This window comes from Poecilia reticulata, linkage group LG17, assembly GCF_000633615.1.
Source record: "Poecilia reticulata strain Guanapo linkage group LG17, Guppy_female_1.0+MT, whole genome shotgun sequence".
NCBI classification, from domain to species: Eukaryota; Metazoa; Chordata; class Actinopteri; order Cyprinodontiformes; family Poeciliidae; genus Poecilia; species Poecilia reticulata.
The window spans coordinates 4,593,887-4,610,314 of NC_024347.1; the positions used below are offsets into that span (position 1 = coordinate 4,593,887).

Below are 16,428 nucleotides of genomic sequence, written 5' to 3' on the forward strand. Positions count from 1 at the left end.
TCCTGATATTAAAAACAGCTGTTAGACTTCTTCACTCAGTAAAACTCCGTCTCAGTTTGTGCCTTGAATTCAATTGAATTTATTAATTTGCATATGGACAAATGTTGCATATTAACAGTTACCATAAAGCCAGAGCTAATTTGCAAAGCCTTGACCTTAGCTTGGTTTTTAGTTCCATAAATTCATTCACTCACACGTCACTTTGTAGCTACAAGCGGTCGCTCCATAGATGTAAACAAACAATTTTTTCCCACCCAAACCATTGGATATAATTGCATTTTTTCCCCTTGTAGTCAAGTACCGCCATGAATATTTTAACTCGTCCTAAAAATCTCAAACTTTCTGAAAACTTTGCACCACAACCAATTAAGTTTTATTTTGGCTCTCGTCCCGGCCGGTCCACGCTCCTGAAACGCAGCASATCAGAACCAGAGTGACTTTAAACAACGTCTTGCTGCATATTTTAATTATTGGAGTAACATAACCACGTTGCCTTCCAGCRACTRTAAACAAATGATAGAAAAAGCTCCATTTTTGCTTTCTAATTTCTACACTGAAATGATTCGTCAAAGAAAAAAAACAGGCATTTTCTGAAATATGCTTTCCTTTGCCGCTAATAGCCGTGAAACCTTCCACAGCATTTCTTCCGGCAGAACACAAATTCGTTTGGCCTTTTCTGGAGGTCGTATGGAGGAGCTACCAGCAGGACCGTGAGTGATGAAAGTGATATTTCTKGGTCTTTRCAGCCTCCCACTGCYGCTGGTCTTTTTCTCAACGATCTGTGTGTTTACACATACCCTGCATCCCACCAAGGTAACCTTCCATCAGATGAAACTTTACTCTTTTTTCTTCTTCTTCCACATTCATATATCAYATATTCCTCTTTCTTTAAAATAAAAACAAGACCGATGTTTGTACCGGTTTGTACCGTCCGAGTCGTATCGATCCAGCTTTTTCTCGCTCTCACCTGCTCCCCCTCCTTGACGAAATCCTTTCTGCAGATGTGAGCCATGATGCCGGTAGCCAGAGCGTCGCCCATAACGTTGACCATGGTCCTGAATCGATCCCTGGACAACACAGTGAAAGGCCATTTGTTGTTACAACTATTAAACATGTATTTATGGCCGTCACTGCACAGTATAGCTGCTTTGACACTGTCACTGCAGACATAATAGGAAAAAATGAAAACATTTGTACCGAGATGTCGATGGTTGACAGTAATATGCCCAGATCCTCAGGGTTTCTGCAGGTCACCTCAAATTTAATACTTTTTAAGACCACTATGAATGAAAATTAAGACCTGTATCACCTCAGAAATGTACCAAAGAAACAGCCTTAACCCCGTAGTGCTAAACGACAGAATGAATTTAGCATCGYGCAGATTAGCAAGACAAACAATCCAATGGCGAAGACGAACGTTTTCCAGCCACCTAGGGATAAATTTGCACATAAACCATGGTAGACGCAAATAAACAAGCTTGCTAGCTTTCTAGCTCACTTGTTTTTCTTTTCTTTTTTTTTTTACAGCTAGCCAGATGTTTTTAGCCAGTTTTTGTCCTCCCTCTGTTTTCATTGCAGGAACCAGAACCTTTGCTGCTAWGTTTTACTGTAGATGTAGAACTCGCATCTATTCTGGATGTAAGATCTACCTCTAAAGTAGATGTAGATGTTCTACATATATATGTAGCTACGTTGAGSCTACCAGTAGCCTCAACAGCCTCCTKTCACAGAACAATRAAGAAGCAACTCAAACATCTACCTAACAGAAAAGTCCCACTAGAATACCACATTAAATAGYCCTGCCACCACAAAGTTTCAGACCTGTGATGAACATATTTAAGGCCAACTTACTCTTTCCTGATTAAATTTKATTMATTTTAAAGCCATAATTTTAGATGCATAAATTTAAGTCTTTAAGGATGTGTGGAGACCCTGTGGCTTCAACAAAGCCTTTCTGCGCCAACAGCGAGGTGCCCGTGTTGAAACGCTGGTTGGGTTTTCTGTGAATGTGTTGCTCTGCTTCACAGCCTCACATCTTCACTTCTGGTGAAACTGTCTGGGGAGYCGGATGAGCCTGTTGGCAGCAGTGGCAGCGTGTCCATTCTGTYGAGCTGGCAGACACCAGCATGGCCTCATTTGTCAGACAATTTCAAGTTGGACYGGCTATGCTAACCTCATGCCAAGGCTACAACCAGRGATGCGCACAAATGGACACAAGGATGTGCTAAAGCACTTTTTWGTTTTTTTTCTTCCTTTGGACAAAAAGAAAGTRCCCTTCTGAAATTAAWWWWTTTTTTTTTAACACAGTGTATTGTGTGCAACCCAAGAGAGCTCACAGCTAGCAATAAATCAATTAACCGCATGATGAACTAAAACGAACTCAATTTCTATTTGCAGGATTTATTGTTTTTCTTTATTCTCTGCTAAAAACTGGATGACCAAAGTCTTCAGTCTGGTGCTTTAGACCTATTTTTTGTGAAGGTCAATTTTAACAGAAGCGGTGGGACGTGCCCGGAACACCTCACCAGGGAGGCGTCCAGGAGGCATCCTNACCAGATGCCCGAGCCACCTCAACTGGCTCCTCTCGACGTGGAGGAGCAGCGGCTCTACTCTGAGTCCCTCCCGGATGACCGAGCTTCTCACCCTATCTCTAAGGGAGAGCCCAGCCACCCTGCGGAGGAAWCMCATTTCGGCCGCTTGTATCCGTGATCTCGTTCTTTCGGTCATGACCCAAAGCTCATGACCATAGATGAGGGTGGGAACGTAGATCGACTGGTAAATCGAGAGCTTCGCCTTTTGACTCAGCTCTCTCTTCACCACGACGGACCGGTACAGCGCCCGCTTCACGGCAGACGCTGCCCCAATCCGCCTGTCGATCTCCCGCTCCCTTCTTCCCTCATTCGTGAACAAGATCCCCAGATACTTAAACTCCTCCACTTGAGGCAGGACGACCCCCCTGACCCGAAGAAGACACTCTCCAGGTCGGGGAAAAAAAAAAAAAAAGAGGGGGAAATGTATTTTGATAAAATGTATCTTTTGCCCTGAARGCAAAGGGACATTTTTAAAACTTATGTTCCTCAGTCATTCCGTTGTGAAGCTTCAAAAGGTTGTTGTAATTWGTTTTTCTCAGTCCTGGCAGCAGCAGCACCAAAACCGTATCTAAAAGATTCACTGAACACCATTACGCTTTTCTGAAGTGGGGAGGAAAAAAAAAAGATTTTACTTACAAGGCCCAGTCAACAGCAATGATGAGAGTGATGTCATCGGTGGGTAGACCCACGGAGGTCAACACGATCACCATGGTGACGAGTCCGGCCTGCGGGATTCCAGCTGCGCCAATGCTGGCGGCCGTGGCGGTGATGCTGGGTATAGCRAGCGGATCAGCGGGTCATTAGAAAAAAAACAAAAAAACAAATCACACAATCAGAACCGAAGGTGTGTGAAAGCTTTCTGAGCTGACCGGCGCGCATTTCTTAGCAAGAGACTGTTGGAATAAAAAAAACAGCAAAAACACAAATCAGAACAGCAGGGGAAGTGCTTTCAAACACCTGAAGTGTTCTCTGTACTTTTATTTTCCAGCAGGATTTTTATTTTCTTCCCTTCCAACTGAAGGTTACCATGTACTTTGAGTATTTATTTTTTTTAATTTGATTGGCACAAAATGCCTTATATTAGAGGAGTATTTGAAATTCTGGGGGTGGGAAAACAACCTCAAGCCTCAATTTCTTGAGCCGATTTGCAGAAGTTACAAGCAGTGTGTCTATTTTTTAATAATCTTGTTACCAGAATGTTAATCTTCAAGCGAGAAGAAAGAAGCGCTGAAGCTTTCTTAAGGTTGCTCAAAAAGCTGTTAGATGATCTTTAAGTCGCTTTTTTTACGTCTATTTGAATTGGTATTTTTTTTTACTTGAGCGTCCTGAAAGCTGCTTTTAAATACATCCATCCATTTTCTATCACCCTTGTCCCTTAGTGGGGTCAGGAGGGTTGCTGGTGCCCATCTCCAGCTAACGTTCCGGGCGAGAGGCGGGGTCACCCTGGACAGGTCACCCTGGACAGGTCGCCAGTCCGTTGCAGCTTTTAAATACAATGTATTATTATTTTTATGATATCTATTGTTTTAAATTATTTTTAGACAGAGTTCTTAAGGGCCATTGTGGAAGATTCAAAGAGCCTCTCGGTCTCAGACCCCTGACTTTCCCAAATAGGTTAAAAACAAGAGCAATCATAACAGTGCAAGTCTTGCTATTCTGGCGTTTTAACAAACTGATTATTTTTGGCAATGATAAAAACGGGATTAGCAAAACCAGAAAACGTTTAGCCTGATTTCATCTCAGACAGTGATGGGAGAAAAAAAAAGGCCTTTTTTTCCTTCTTTTTTTTTTTTTTACAGTTTATATAAACATCTGGTTTGAACCGCGGTCGCTGCAAAGCGGTCGGTTTGGACTCGTTATCTGAAAGCGGCGCTTCGGGTCGGGTTGGCGTACAGATGGAGGAGCTCCGTGGTCCGGAGCCAAGCGGCGCAGGGACAGAGAGGGAAGCGATTATAATTCTGTCGTGAGATGAGTAATACAGGTCATGTGGGTTTTACAGCCGAGGGATTAGACGGAGGGACCGTGCGTCAAGAGCGCGGCCGTGAGGACAGGTCTGCTCCTCACAACGTTACGGTCAAACGTGGCCTCCGGTCAGGTGAGGACCAGGACGTTTGTTAGCGTCTCTTTTCCTTGTTGCTAGCGGAGTCAGAACGTTTGATTAATTACATTTTTTTTTTTTTTTTTTTGCGCCATCACCGAGTTCCAATTCATCTGAAATCAGATCAGACTAAGAGGCTCTCACACCAGCTGTAATCTGTGTGACATTTACATATACGCGAATCTACTCAATCCCATAATAGTATTAATAATTCAGATTTGAACGTGTGATGCTAAATTCCTTCACATGCTGAACTCGAAGCAACCCGGTCAGGCTGGCTGTGACTTCCTGGGATTCTGATTTTGTTTTAAGAAAATTCAGATTTGCACTGAAATGCAATGGGTGAGCCAAGTTCCAAAAAAATAATTTGTAACAGAAAGTCAGATTAAGTTTATCCATGTAAATATATTAAATTTACTAAGTTGTCATATTAAACAAATTAAAGGGGCAGTAATTGTGTGTTTTCCTGGCACATATAAAATGCATTTTATAGAATAATCAAGTAGCTGTTATCTTCAGTTGTTAGAAAAATGCTGTTCATGTCATATATGACCTAATAGAAAATTTACTCCCTAATGACAATTAATTGGGCCACTRTGTCTTTACACAGCCCCTCTATTAACCCTGTAACATTTTACCAGTGTTGCTCTGAGCAGTAACTCCTACAATAAGCTCAGTTCCACCAGGTGTTTGCTAATTGTTGCTGGCTAGTCTGAAGGAGTGGGGGAAGCTCCGAAGCTTGGAAACTGCAGCTCCAAGGAGGAGCTTCGTCCTTGAGGGCAGGGCTAGGCCCACCCAGACGTTTTGAAATGCTGAATGGTTGCTATGGAGATTCAAGGATGTTTTTTTTCTCCCAAACATACATGACAGAATCAAGGCAACACTCCAGCTCTGTTTTTGATGAGGGAATAACATTATAAGATTATGTTAAGCTAAAGAAGCCGATTTTGCATAATACTGCCACTTTTGGTTTATTCAGTTGTCATGTTAAACATAAAAAAATAAGCTGGACACACTAAATTTGGTTACATTTAACGAATTAACTTTTGAAAAGTTGTAGCTCCATTCTTTTTTTCACCTGTGGTTTATTTTTTATTTAAGCTGAATTAATGCTTTAGTTATGAAATATCTTAGCATGGATTGTTCGCTGTAAAACATTCAACAGTTTTTTTTTGTTGCTGTTTTATTTTTCTCAACAATTTGACTGGATAAACTTTCCACAAGTCGGCTTTTACCACAAATGAGAGTGAAAAGTGTCCCTGGGCCTTTCTGTTCAGAGAGTTAGTAGCCTCAACATGTAGTTCAACGATGCAACGCAACCGTGGAAACATCCTAACCTTTAGTCTTTACTGAAAGGGTAAAAAAAAAAAAATTCAACACAGGATTCTGTCTGAAGGTAAATATCAAGCACTTTTAAACTCCCTGTTCTCATTTGAAAGCAAAATTTGAAGCAGGCATGTGAGCCTGGAATGGCTAAGTGTTCAGGAAGCTTCTTTAAATTCACAAAATACACTAGACGGTGTAGCTTAATTAGCATGCTGAACGAGAAACCACGCATACGTTGAGCTGAACTTGACCTCATGTAAAAAACCCTTAGAGCAGCTATTTAATCATGTAGCTTTTCTAGTTATTTAAACTGAAAGAACCTGCCACGAGGAAACTTTGAAATATTTGCTTGAAAAGGGCAAACCGAGCTAATATCCCTTCTCCAGCCTCCTGCCGCCCCTGAGGCTGACATTTCTTCGCGCAACATTCAGCAGAAAAGCCTCAGAGTTGTTTCGACTTTACCTGATGGTGATGATCTGCCCAAAGTCGAGCTCGTAATTATTCACTTGGGCGATGAAGATGGCCGCCACGGCCTCGTAGAGAGCGGTGCCGTCCATGTTGATGGTGGCCCCGACGGGCAGCACGAAGCGGATGATGCGCCGGTCGATATGGTTGTTCTCTAGGAGGCACTTGAAGGTGATAGGCAGAGTGGCAGAGCTGCGGCACGAAGGCAGAAAAACAAAAGGTCAAAGCAACGGTCAGTGGTGTTAATGATTACTTATTTTGATCGGAACCCCCCCCCCTCACCCGGATGAGATCAAATCGCTAATCGCAGAATTTAGCTGTAAAACGTGAGCTGGAAAAGTTACATTTTCTTTGTGACTTTAACTGAAGATCAAAAGAAGTTTTTTATGCTCTTATATTAACTCTGGCAGCATTTCAGAAGATGCAAGTCTGTTTCAGAACCAGCCACAGTACATAGACTGATATCATACTAGCCCTTAGCGCAGTTTTTGACCATCATAACTATCCAGTTTGACACTGTGGTCAAAATGTCACGGGTTTGAAGTTGCTAAAAGAAGTGTTTAGTTTGTGTTGTCAGACCCGACTGAATCACCTTTGTGAGTTTCCAGAGTGTTTTACATTGGTGTGTATTGGAAGTTGATTGACTTTGTGGATTTGTTTAGCTGACTAAGAGTTTGAATTGTTGGGAGCAGTGCTTAGACTGCATAGGGATGTTAATATACTGTGGCAAGCAATGAAGCTCAGTACTCAGAAGAACTGTCTCAACCGTCTTTGTTAAAAGGTTTTTACATTTTAGACAGATTTGAACTTCTAGAGCTGCCTTGAAGTCGGGAACAGAAAACGTGTTCATTAGAGCGGTGTATCCAAAATATGGTGTTCCACAAGGCTGAGCTTTTAGGTCCCACACTTTTCTTAATTTTTCCCCCTCCAATCATTTGGTGGTGTAATCAAGGGGCATTAATTTTCAGTTGCGCTGATGACACACAGCTCTTCATTAGCGTCTCTCTTTAACGATCCCAGACCTATATGTGCATTTTTAAACTATTTGAAAGCTCTGATTGGCAGACAATTTGCCTCATCTTAGGAAAAAACTGAATGTTTAATCATAGACGGAGATACTAGAGCAAGAAAATCACATCCCAACCTCTGACACTAACCTTTAACTCACCATTAGACTTTACAAACCACATTAAGATTGTTACATAAAATGTATTTCGGCATTTGAAAAAATGCAGTAGTTTCTTTGCCGGTCTAACGGGGAGATTTTTCTAAGCTACTTTAGAATTTAGCTGCAAGAATTGTAGACGAGGACCAGAAATCAAACTCTCTTCACATCAGTCTGAACGTCTCAGCATTGGCTGCCTCTCCATGTTAGAATTTATTTTAAGTATTAATAAAAGGTATGAATGATCTTCCCCAATCTATTTATCAAATTAGGTTTTTCTTGCTTCAGACCCGTCAGGTCTTCTATAGATCCTGTTAAAACCTGAATCATAACAAAGACACACAATGAGTCGATTTTTGTTTTTTTAGCCATGAATCAGGCTTGTTAAAGACCTTAAGGCAGCTAAAAACATGGATGTAATAAGCAATCTGTTCAGTTTATAGTATTTATTTTTTAGAATGTACTACTTCATTTCAATATTACGTAGTTCTTTTTTATTTTGGTGACCACTATATCTTTTTGATAGTTCAGATTCTATCACAAACATGTAGGTATTTGTATGTTTACTACTCTATTCATACTTTTAGGTTACTATAATAGTGTTGCACTGCAATGCTGGCTTTTCATTACTAATTTAAACAGTTACATGTCCTCAGCTCATCATCCCCCAACAGTGATTCATTTATCTGATTGAAGAAATGTATTTTTTCATATTTTTTACTTTGTCTGACTATTTCTAATGTGCGTAGCTCCCTAGTTTTTTTTATTTTTTTATCTCTGTCCACTTTAAACCCTTTAAATCTCTTGAAAATACAATGAGATGTCTGAAATGTGTTCTGTAAATAAAAATTGCTGGGTTTTATTGATTGATTCATCTATAATTCTGGGCTAAAACGTCCTAATAACTGTCCAGCATGATGCCGGTATCACAAAAATGCATCCATATGTTTGGAGGACATGTACAAAGCTCAAGACAACAAAACCCCTACTGAGCTGAGTATCTGAAGAGGTACAGATGGATCATCATTTTGTTTTTACCTGGAGGAGGTGGCGAGAGAGATGAGCAGAGCCTGCAGAATCCCTCTAATGTACACGATGGGACTCTTCTTGGTGATGAAAAAGTACATGGCAGGGAGGATGAAAAGGCCATGGAGCACCAAGCCCATGACCACAGTGATGGCATAAAAGCCTAGTTTCTTCCCCATGGCTGACGGGTCATCCATTTCCAAGATCTTCCCAGCAACAAGGAAAACGATGCCAAAGGGAAAATACCTGGAGGAGAGGAGAAGAGAGACGAGGAAAGCTTGTTAAGAACTTGGACTCAAAATATAAGCTTTCCCAAAGCCGTATTCTTTGTGTGAGTGTTGCTAGTGACCCTTAAACATTAAGTAAGAGCTGAAAACAAAAACATCCTCATGCTAGAATAAACTGTTAGCCATCAGAAATTGGCATGTTAGCAAAGGTAGTTATAGCTAACTAAATCTATCGAAATGACAGAAACTGAAATTGAGAAGATTTTTGGTAGCTGAAATGAATAAAAATGGTAATTTATGGGGAACAGCGCTAACGGGAACTATGTTACGCATTTATAAAACCAACTAAAAACATACTGAAATTATAGATGTATCCTTTGACTTTGTGTTTATAAAGCTATTTATTAGCCTTTTGAACTAATAGTTTGTTTGTGTCACACAAGCTGTTTACGTCAGCTATCAGCAAATTACGGCACTCCGTAATCTGATTGATACTTTCAAAACAGTCTGTGGTTCAAAACATTCAAACCCACTACTGGTGCCAGCAAACCATCTACCAGCACAAACAAATACAACAATTTGAACCGCATGAATGCTTCTGATGATTTGGGTTATAAGTCACCAATCTAAATAAATGCAGAATGTCTCCGCTGGCAACGAGGTGTTTTATCCTTTTTACTGTCAGTTCTCATTCCTCGTGTGATCATTGTTCAGTGAACCATGTAATGTCAGGTAATAATAATCACAGACTTCCTGAGGATTAAGCTGTGGATTTCTTTTGGTTGGGTGTTGAAGAACGAAGGAAAACGTCCCGGTAAATGCCTTCAGGACGTGCTGGTGAAGATTTAACTGTTTTATCATCAACGGAAGATCACTGTATAAAAAACTGGCCTCAGGTCAGGTCAACACAGCAGTGAATAGTGCAGCTCTGCACAGAGTAAGCTAGCCAAGATACTTAGAGAAACCTGGAAATAAACTCACCACATCTCACACTGAAATCTTTAGGACAGTGGCGTCCAAAATCTATTGTAAAGTGGCCAAAGCTGACAAGTTGAAAGGACTCTAAGGATAACTAACACAAAATCATTTGATTGTGAATTGTTTCTTTTTTTTTGCCTGCTGAGGAGCACATTCAAAATACATTATTCCAATGAAACAAAGAAGAAATGAACAAATAACTGTATGTCTGAAAAAGGGTCTCAGGTGTTTTGTCTTCATAAAAGAAAAGTATACAGTTTCCTGAGTTTTTGGATCAAATATTTATGGCTTTGTAGGTCTTGAATGTGTTTTTAGCTTTTTATTGAAAAAAAAATGAATGGCTGAATATTTCCAGCCATTCACAATAATATGAAAGGGAAAAAAAGGCTTACCAAAGAAAAATACATTTTGCTGTCTCTAATATTTTCATTTAAAAAGAAATAAATTTGTCATTAAAACTCTCATCCTATTTATTTTTCTTCTTTTCATCAGCTTCGATCGCTGTAGGGTCAAATTGCTACCTGCTCTTGAACTGCACTCTGGGGCCACACTTTATAATAATCCAACATATTATTTCAGAAATAAATAATATTTTTTCCCTTCTATTGTGTGAAGGGGTGCAGGGGGGGAAATCCCATATCGAGAAATAATTGTTTTCTCTATTGGTGCCCCTAACGATACTTTTGAAATGCATGCAACTGAAATTGAAATAACTGGGTTTTAATCCCCCAACTCACACTTTCACTCAAACATGTCCAGCTACAGTATTTAGGCATAATGGAGGAATTAAATACCCCAATGCTGCTAGAAGCACTGTGGAATTAAAATTGTAATGGAACAATAAATGATGATCAATATTTTTCTAGGATGTCTAACATGATGGGGATGACTGAGATTTGTTATATTCCATTTCATTTCTGAGAGGTCAAAGAACTTCCGTTATGACTTAAGGCAATAGAACGTTTTCTGCATCCCCAAGCATTTGGCTCTGGCCCCAAAAGGCAAAAACAGAAAATTACTGGCTTTCCATACAAGAAAGAAAAATTAACGTTACAAAAATGTCGACACATTGATACTTTTGTTTGCACTTTCAAATCCGATTAAAAGTTGTTCGTCTTGGTTATTGGGACAGGTTTGCTTGGGTGTTGATGAGCGCTGAAGCCCAGTTTGCTCTGGAACTAAGCTGCTCTGTTGTCCGATGTTTTGAGGGAGGTAATGCAACAGCTCCAAAGCTGGCTGTTGGAGAATTGCACAGGACAGAGGCATCTTGAGGTTCACCAGGTCTTAATAACAACCATTTTCTGCCAACTGGTTGTTTGGGAGTGATGACTGAAAAGTAATTTTCTGTCTTTTCATCACACACGAAAACATGGGAAAGTCGACACATATCAGCACTGGGAGAACGATCCAGAAAATAAACCCAACTCAACACAGAAACGGTTAATCAGACTCAAAATCAGCCTTTCTTTGTTGAATTGGACATTTCCAAATTGACAGCCCATTTATGGTCGTCTGAATGATTTTATGCAGCACCATAAATAATTCAAAAATGAAGACTCTGGCCTGTGAGTAGAAACTGATCGATGCAGATGGACACTTTTTAAAAAGTATTTTATTTTCACAGTCGCCCCATTATACAAACACTAAATACAACAAAGGACTTTTTATTTATCAACTCGGTTTAGTCATTAGAACCAAAAAAAACCCTTACCCAACAAACAAAAGACTCAAACCAAGAAGTTAGGCAACTACTATCCTCTTCTGTAGTAACCCGTCTACTCAAGACCCTTTTAACATATTGGATTGTCTGTGATTTCAGTTTTGTAAAAAAAAAAAAAAAAAAAAAAAAAATAGACTATTTTGTTTTGGTAGTTTTGTAAAAAATTGCATTTTCAGTTTATTATTGGGCAAATACAGAAAGAAGAAATACATTTGCTTAAAATACATTTTTGTGGCCTCCAAGTGCTTTCAAAATTTTCCATAAGGAGTGACACTCTTGCAAAAAACGGGGGAACTTTATTTTTAGGCCGTTTACACCTCCCTTTAGATTAGACTCAATCTTTATTCATTAATATACTTCTTTAGTGGATATATGAAAATTTAGAATTGGAAATATATATATATATATATTAGTCACTGTTGGATTGGGCTGAGTAAGGTGTGTTGTTGCTTTATGTGAACTCTCCGTTTCCACTGTGACTCTTACCAGATGACAATGGCAACAATCTTCAGAACTGCTTCATTTAAACTCTGGCAAAAGTTGACCAACGCGCTTCCATTGGGTCCCATCCTTCCCAGCATGATTCCTATAATAAGAGGTTAAAAAAAATCAACAGAAAGTAACTACGTTGATCATGTATACGGGGATGCATATTATGTTTACCTGGGGTTCATCTACAGGGAAGTTTTCAAACTGTGCTAATTGCTCACCAGGGGTGAAACTCGTGTTTCTAACTGAATCATTTAGAAATGTGGAACATGCCCAGACCGTCACTTTGAGCTGCTGCTACTTCGGGTGTAGTGCATGCTAATGTTTGCAGGGGCCAAACACTTACCCATAGTCGCAGAAAAAATAACAATCCCCAGCACGTTCATGCCCTCGCTGGTCCCGGGCGACGTCTTGACGATGACGTCGGGAGGCGGCGTCAGGTCCAAGGAGAAGTTCTGGATGTCGGTGCCGTTGTCGTCCTGGACGCCGTAGATGTAGACCCGCCGTGTTGTGGTCTCATCCAGCAGCTGGGTCACCGTGGGCTTGGGGATCAGCTCAGCCACTCTGTGTGTCCGATACTGGAGGACGGAAAAAAAACAAGCAGGAGCCTCTAAATCAGCACAATAATCGGAGTGGAAACACCAACCACATGGTTGGGCTTTTTTTTTGTTGTTGTTGTTTTTTAACAACTGACTGCATGCCATTTTCTCAATGTTATGTTTCTAATTTATGATAATCCACACAACAAACACTTGATCAAACAGAAGTCTGCACTGAATTGGGACAGGCATTTAAAAAAAATTTTTTTTAGGATCACCTTCATTTTAAAATTACACGCCATTATCTTCTGGTTTTGAAGATGACTAGTTCAGACAAGATAATGACTTTACTTCCACACAACTAGAGATTTAAATTATATCTATTCAAATAAATCAGCCTTTCAAATTCAGGATAATTATCCACTAATCATAGGAAACAAGAAGATTTATTGTAAAGAGCAACATTTTTGAGATAAAGAGAGCAATTAAAACTGATCAGCAGAATCTTGAGGTAGGAGAGTTGATTACTTCTGGCATCTGCATTATATGACACATGAGGCTGTATGAGTTAGTTGTAAGTCTAAAACCAAGTTGGATTTGTTTATTGCTGTGTTCAGTGACATGGCTAAGTATTGTGACACGCCTTCTCCAATTTATTTTTGGAAAATCCGTCCAACTTTTTTTCTTCATAGCGTATCAAAAATATTTGAATTGAAAAATGCGACTTGAGGAGGTGAAAACCAATGTGCACTGCTACTTGGCACCCTATTGGTAGATGTTTACGAAAGGAGCCAATCCAAGGGCTGCATTTATTTGTCTTGTCACTGATTGGTTCTACCACCAGTAGCAGAAATAAAGAAGACTGTAGATGTTAGCCTGTGCGGTTGAGCTAATATGGTTTCCACTGCCTGTATTAAAGCACAGTAATATATATTTGGTGTTTGAACTATTAAAATAAGCAGCTGTAAGCAATTTCAACAATTTGTAGATTTTAAATTTTGGCAGTGGTTCCTAACACCCGTGAATCGCCGTGCTGTAAGCTAACTGTCTGCTAGCTTTGTACAAATGCTGTAGCATCTTTTGTTGACATAAGATAAGATGTATACATTTTTTGTTGGAGAAAAAAAATGTATACCTGCAAAATCTTAAACGACACCATGTATGATCTCCTTTCTAAAATATTTTATTACCATGTCATACTGATATTAGCTTACCTGTTGAAATGTAGCTTGAACCAAGTTGGCTGGAAACATGTTGCTGGGGGAAAAAAGTGGGAAAAATTGATCAGTGACTGTCAGATGTCATACTGTATGGGTTCAATGATGCGGTTTCAACAGTGCTACTAAATGTTACTAAGGCTCATGTGGGAGGACAGGCAGCCAGTGTGTAACTATGGCAACACATGCAGAAGTACCGGAGATATCAGAGACTGAGTGAAGATGAAAAGGCTAATTAAGAAAAACTTACTATATCAAAACACTAAACCTGTACTTGTCAAATATCACATGTAGGCTTTTATCAAACTATGGTTATGTTCAAATGATCTTATGTTTCCATAGAACCTTGCTTTTTGTTTCCGTCTACAGTTAAGTCCAAAGTTATTCATAAAGTAGCTGTTCAATATTACCAACACGTTTCTTCTGACTAATATGAATATTAATGCTGTGAAACAGGTCATCCAGAGTTCAGGCATGAATCTGAAATAAAAATCTGTTTGTGTAGCTGGAAATTAGAGTAAAAGGAAAAAAAGGCCTTAAAGAAACTAGTGACAACGGAAGAATCATCAGTGGACCAGTGAAAAACTGGTACAAGCTGCTCAGCAGTATGAGAATGGTTTCATTGCTGTGGAGCCAATTTGGAGTTTTCCAATGGTGATTGAGAAGAATATGTATTACTAAATGCAAAAACTGATAAATAATTATCTCTCTATACAGATCCTTCTTTCAGCTTGCCGGTCTCTTTTCCTGACAGACGCAAACTTCTTTGTAGGAGGAAATTTATTTCAGGGTTTTGAATCACTTTTGGCAGTTGGGTAAGAAATTTATCAGTGAGCTTTCTAGAAGAAGACACAGCTGTTATTATTGGGGCGGCAAGACGTTTTGGTGGTTTTATTTGATGGTAAAGAGTACTTGTCAAGAATTGTTATTAAATCTGTAACCCATGTAGAGGTGAGCCCAAAATCAGACCTGCTGCTAGCACAACAGCGGCTAAAAAAGACCAAGCAATCCCAGCAGACACAAATATGTATGTAATATATATTAACTAACACAGTTCACCACACTGATACATCTGGTTGCCCAAGCAGTCATAACACTTTGAATTGAAACCCAAATTTTGGGTCATTGTTAATAATTTAAATACCCTGTCTTCACTCAGTATCTCTATCCAATAGTATTTTTTTTGTAGTCCACGTTGTGTCTGATGTGAAACTCTTGACTAATACATTATAAAAGCAGGTTTTACACTATGAAACATCCTTTAAAGTAATAATAAACACATTTCACTCGAACGCACTCAGCTTTTCTCATGTAGCAACAGAACATCACCAGATTGGGATGCCTCCAGGAAAATGATGAATAAACAGCATACTGCACAGCAGACCTGCAAAAGTCCTGACCATACAAACTGATGAGGATTTTCTCATTTTCTCAATGTACCAACAAGAAGGTCACTTGTTAACAACAGAAAGGACCCAACGTGGTCAGAGACCCCCATGCAGAATTCCATTTGTGGATCGACTTGCACTTAAAACGCCTTTTTTTTTTGTCTAGGGATTTATTACAGACAGAGACATCGCATGACTTCTGATCATTTTGATCAACATGGTTTACAGATAATAACCAGAAAGTTCAGAAATGTTGAACTTTAAAATAGGATTTTAGATAAAGAAATGCCTTAATGGTCACATAGTCTCACCACATGGTTAGGAAGTGCCGTTTGTTATGCAATACTCAAATCGTTGAAGAAACTAAATTTTAAGGTTTTCATTAACTGTCTGCTGTGATCATCAAAATATATCAGTGTGTGTCACTATTCTAATAAATGAAATACAAATTTTACTTCTTGAACTGAATTGCTAAAGCAAAGTAACTTTTTAATACTTTATTTCCATCATTTGTATTTAAGCTCAAATGACTCGTTTGTCATTTTGTCCTTTTAGAATTTTATTCAGTCTTGGAGCTCCTCGTGCCTGCAGGGGCCCTCAAGCACACTGACCCTCAACAAGAAAGGTCAAACTGACTTTGAATCTGCTGGCACAATTACCTTCACGTTTCTGTACATAAGCGGAAAATAATCTTGTAAAATGCATCGAGGCGACGTTTGCCGTGAACCTGCGCCGCGTAAACAAACCGAACTGAACTGAAACGCTGGAACCGGTTGTCAATCCCACGCCAGTGCAGAGTCAAAGATGAGTAATCTATGAGAGATTAAGACGTACTTTATTCTAAAGAAAGCTTAGTAAACAGAGTGGGCGGAGTCAGTCAGGTGGGACTTATTCACGAAGTCCTCTGAACTGATTTAATTACAAAGAGAAACTGTAGAGCAAACTGCGTTTTAGTTAATGAGCCACTCTGCGTTCAGAATAAACGCATTCATGCTCATTTATATAATGTGGCGGCACGTGTTCACTCACAACAAACACCACTGCGTGAGGGTCAGGTGCTTTTGTGAGGATGCAGCTATAGCTGACCATGACTGCATGTTAGATGGAGGCAGTAAAGAAGCTTTGCGCAATAAATCCAAAGCCCAGCTGTGCTCTGTAAACACACACACTCACACACGCACACACACACGCACACACAC

The 16,428-nt window shown here is 39.6% G+C and overlaps 1 protein-coding gene across 1 annotated transcript in view; it reads right to left on the reverse strand.

The window, feature by feature from the left end:
- Positions 1 to 613: 613 nt before the first annotated feature.
- Positions 614 to 16,428, reverse strand: part of slc1a7a (solute carrier family 1 member 7a) — a 43,605-nt gene continuing 27,790 nt past the window's right edge. The window contains exons 4-11 of the mRNA XM_008433489.2: positions 13,839 to 13,881; positions 12,432 to 12,663; positions 12,083 to 12,182; positions 8,684 to 8,917; positions 6,478 to 6,672; positions 3,228 to 3,362; positions 968 to 1,067; positions 614 to 676 (exon numbers count right to left, since the gene is read on the reverse strand). Coding sequence (XP_008431711.1) covers positions 614 to 676; positions 968 to 1,067; positions 3,228 to 3,362; positions 6,478 to 6,672; positions 8,684 to 8,917; positions 12,083 to 12,182; positions 12,432 to 12,663; positions 13,839 to 13,881 — 1,102 coding nt within the window. The remainder of the gene's footprint in view (positions 677 to 967; positions 1,068 to 3,227; positions 3,363 to 6,477; positions 6,673 to 8,683; positions 8,918 to 12,082; positions 12,183 to 12,431; positions 12,664 to 13,838; positions 13,882 to 16,428) is intronic.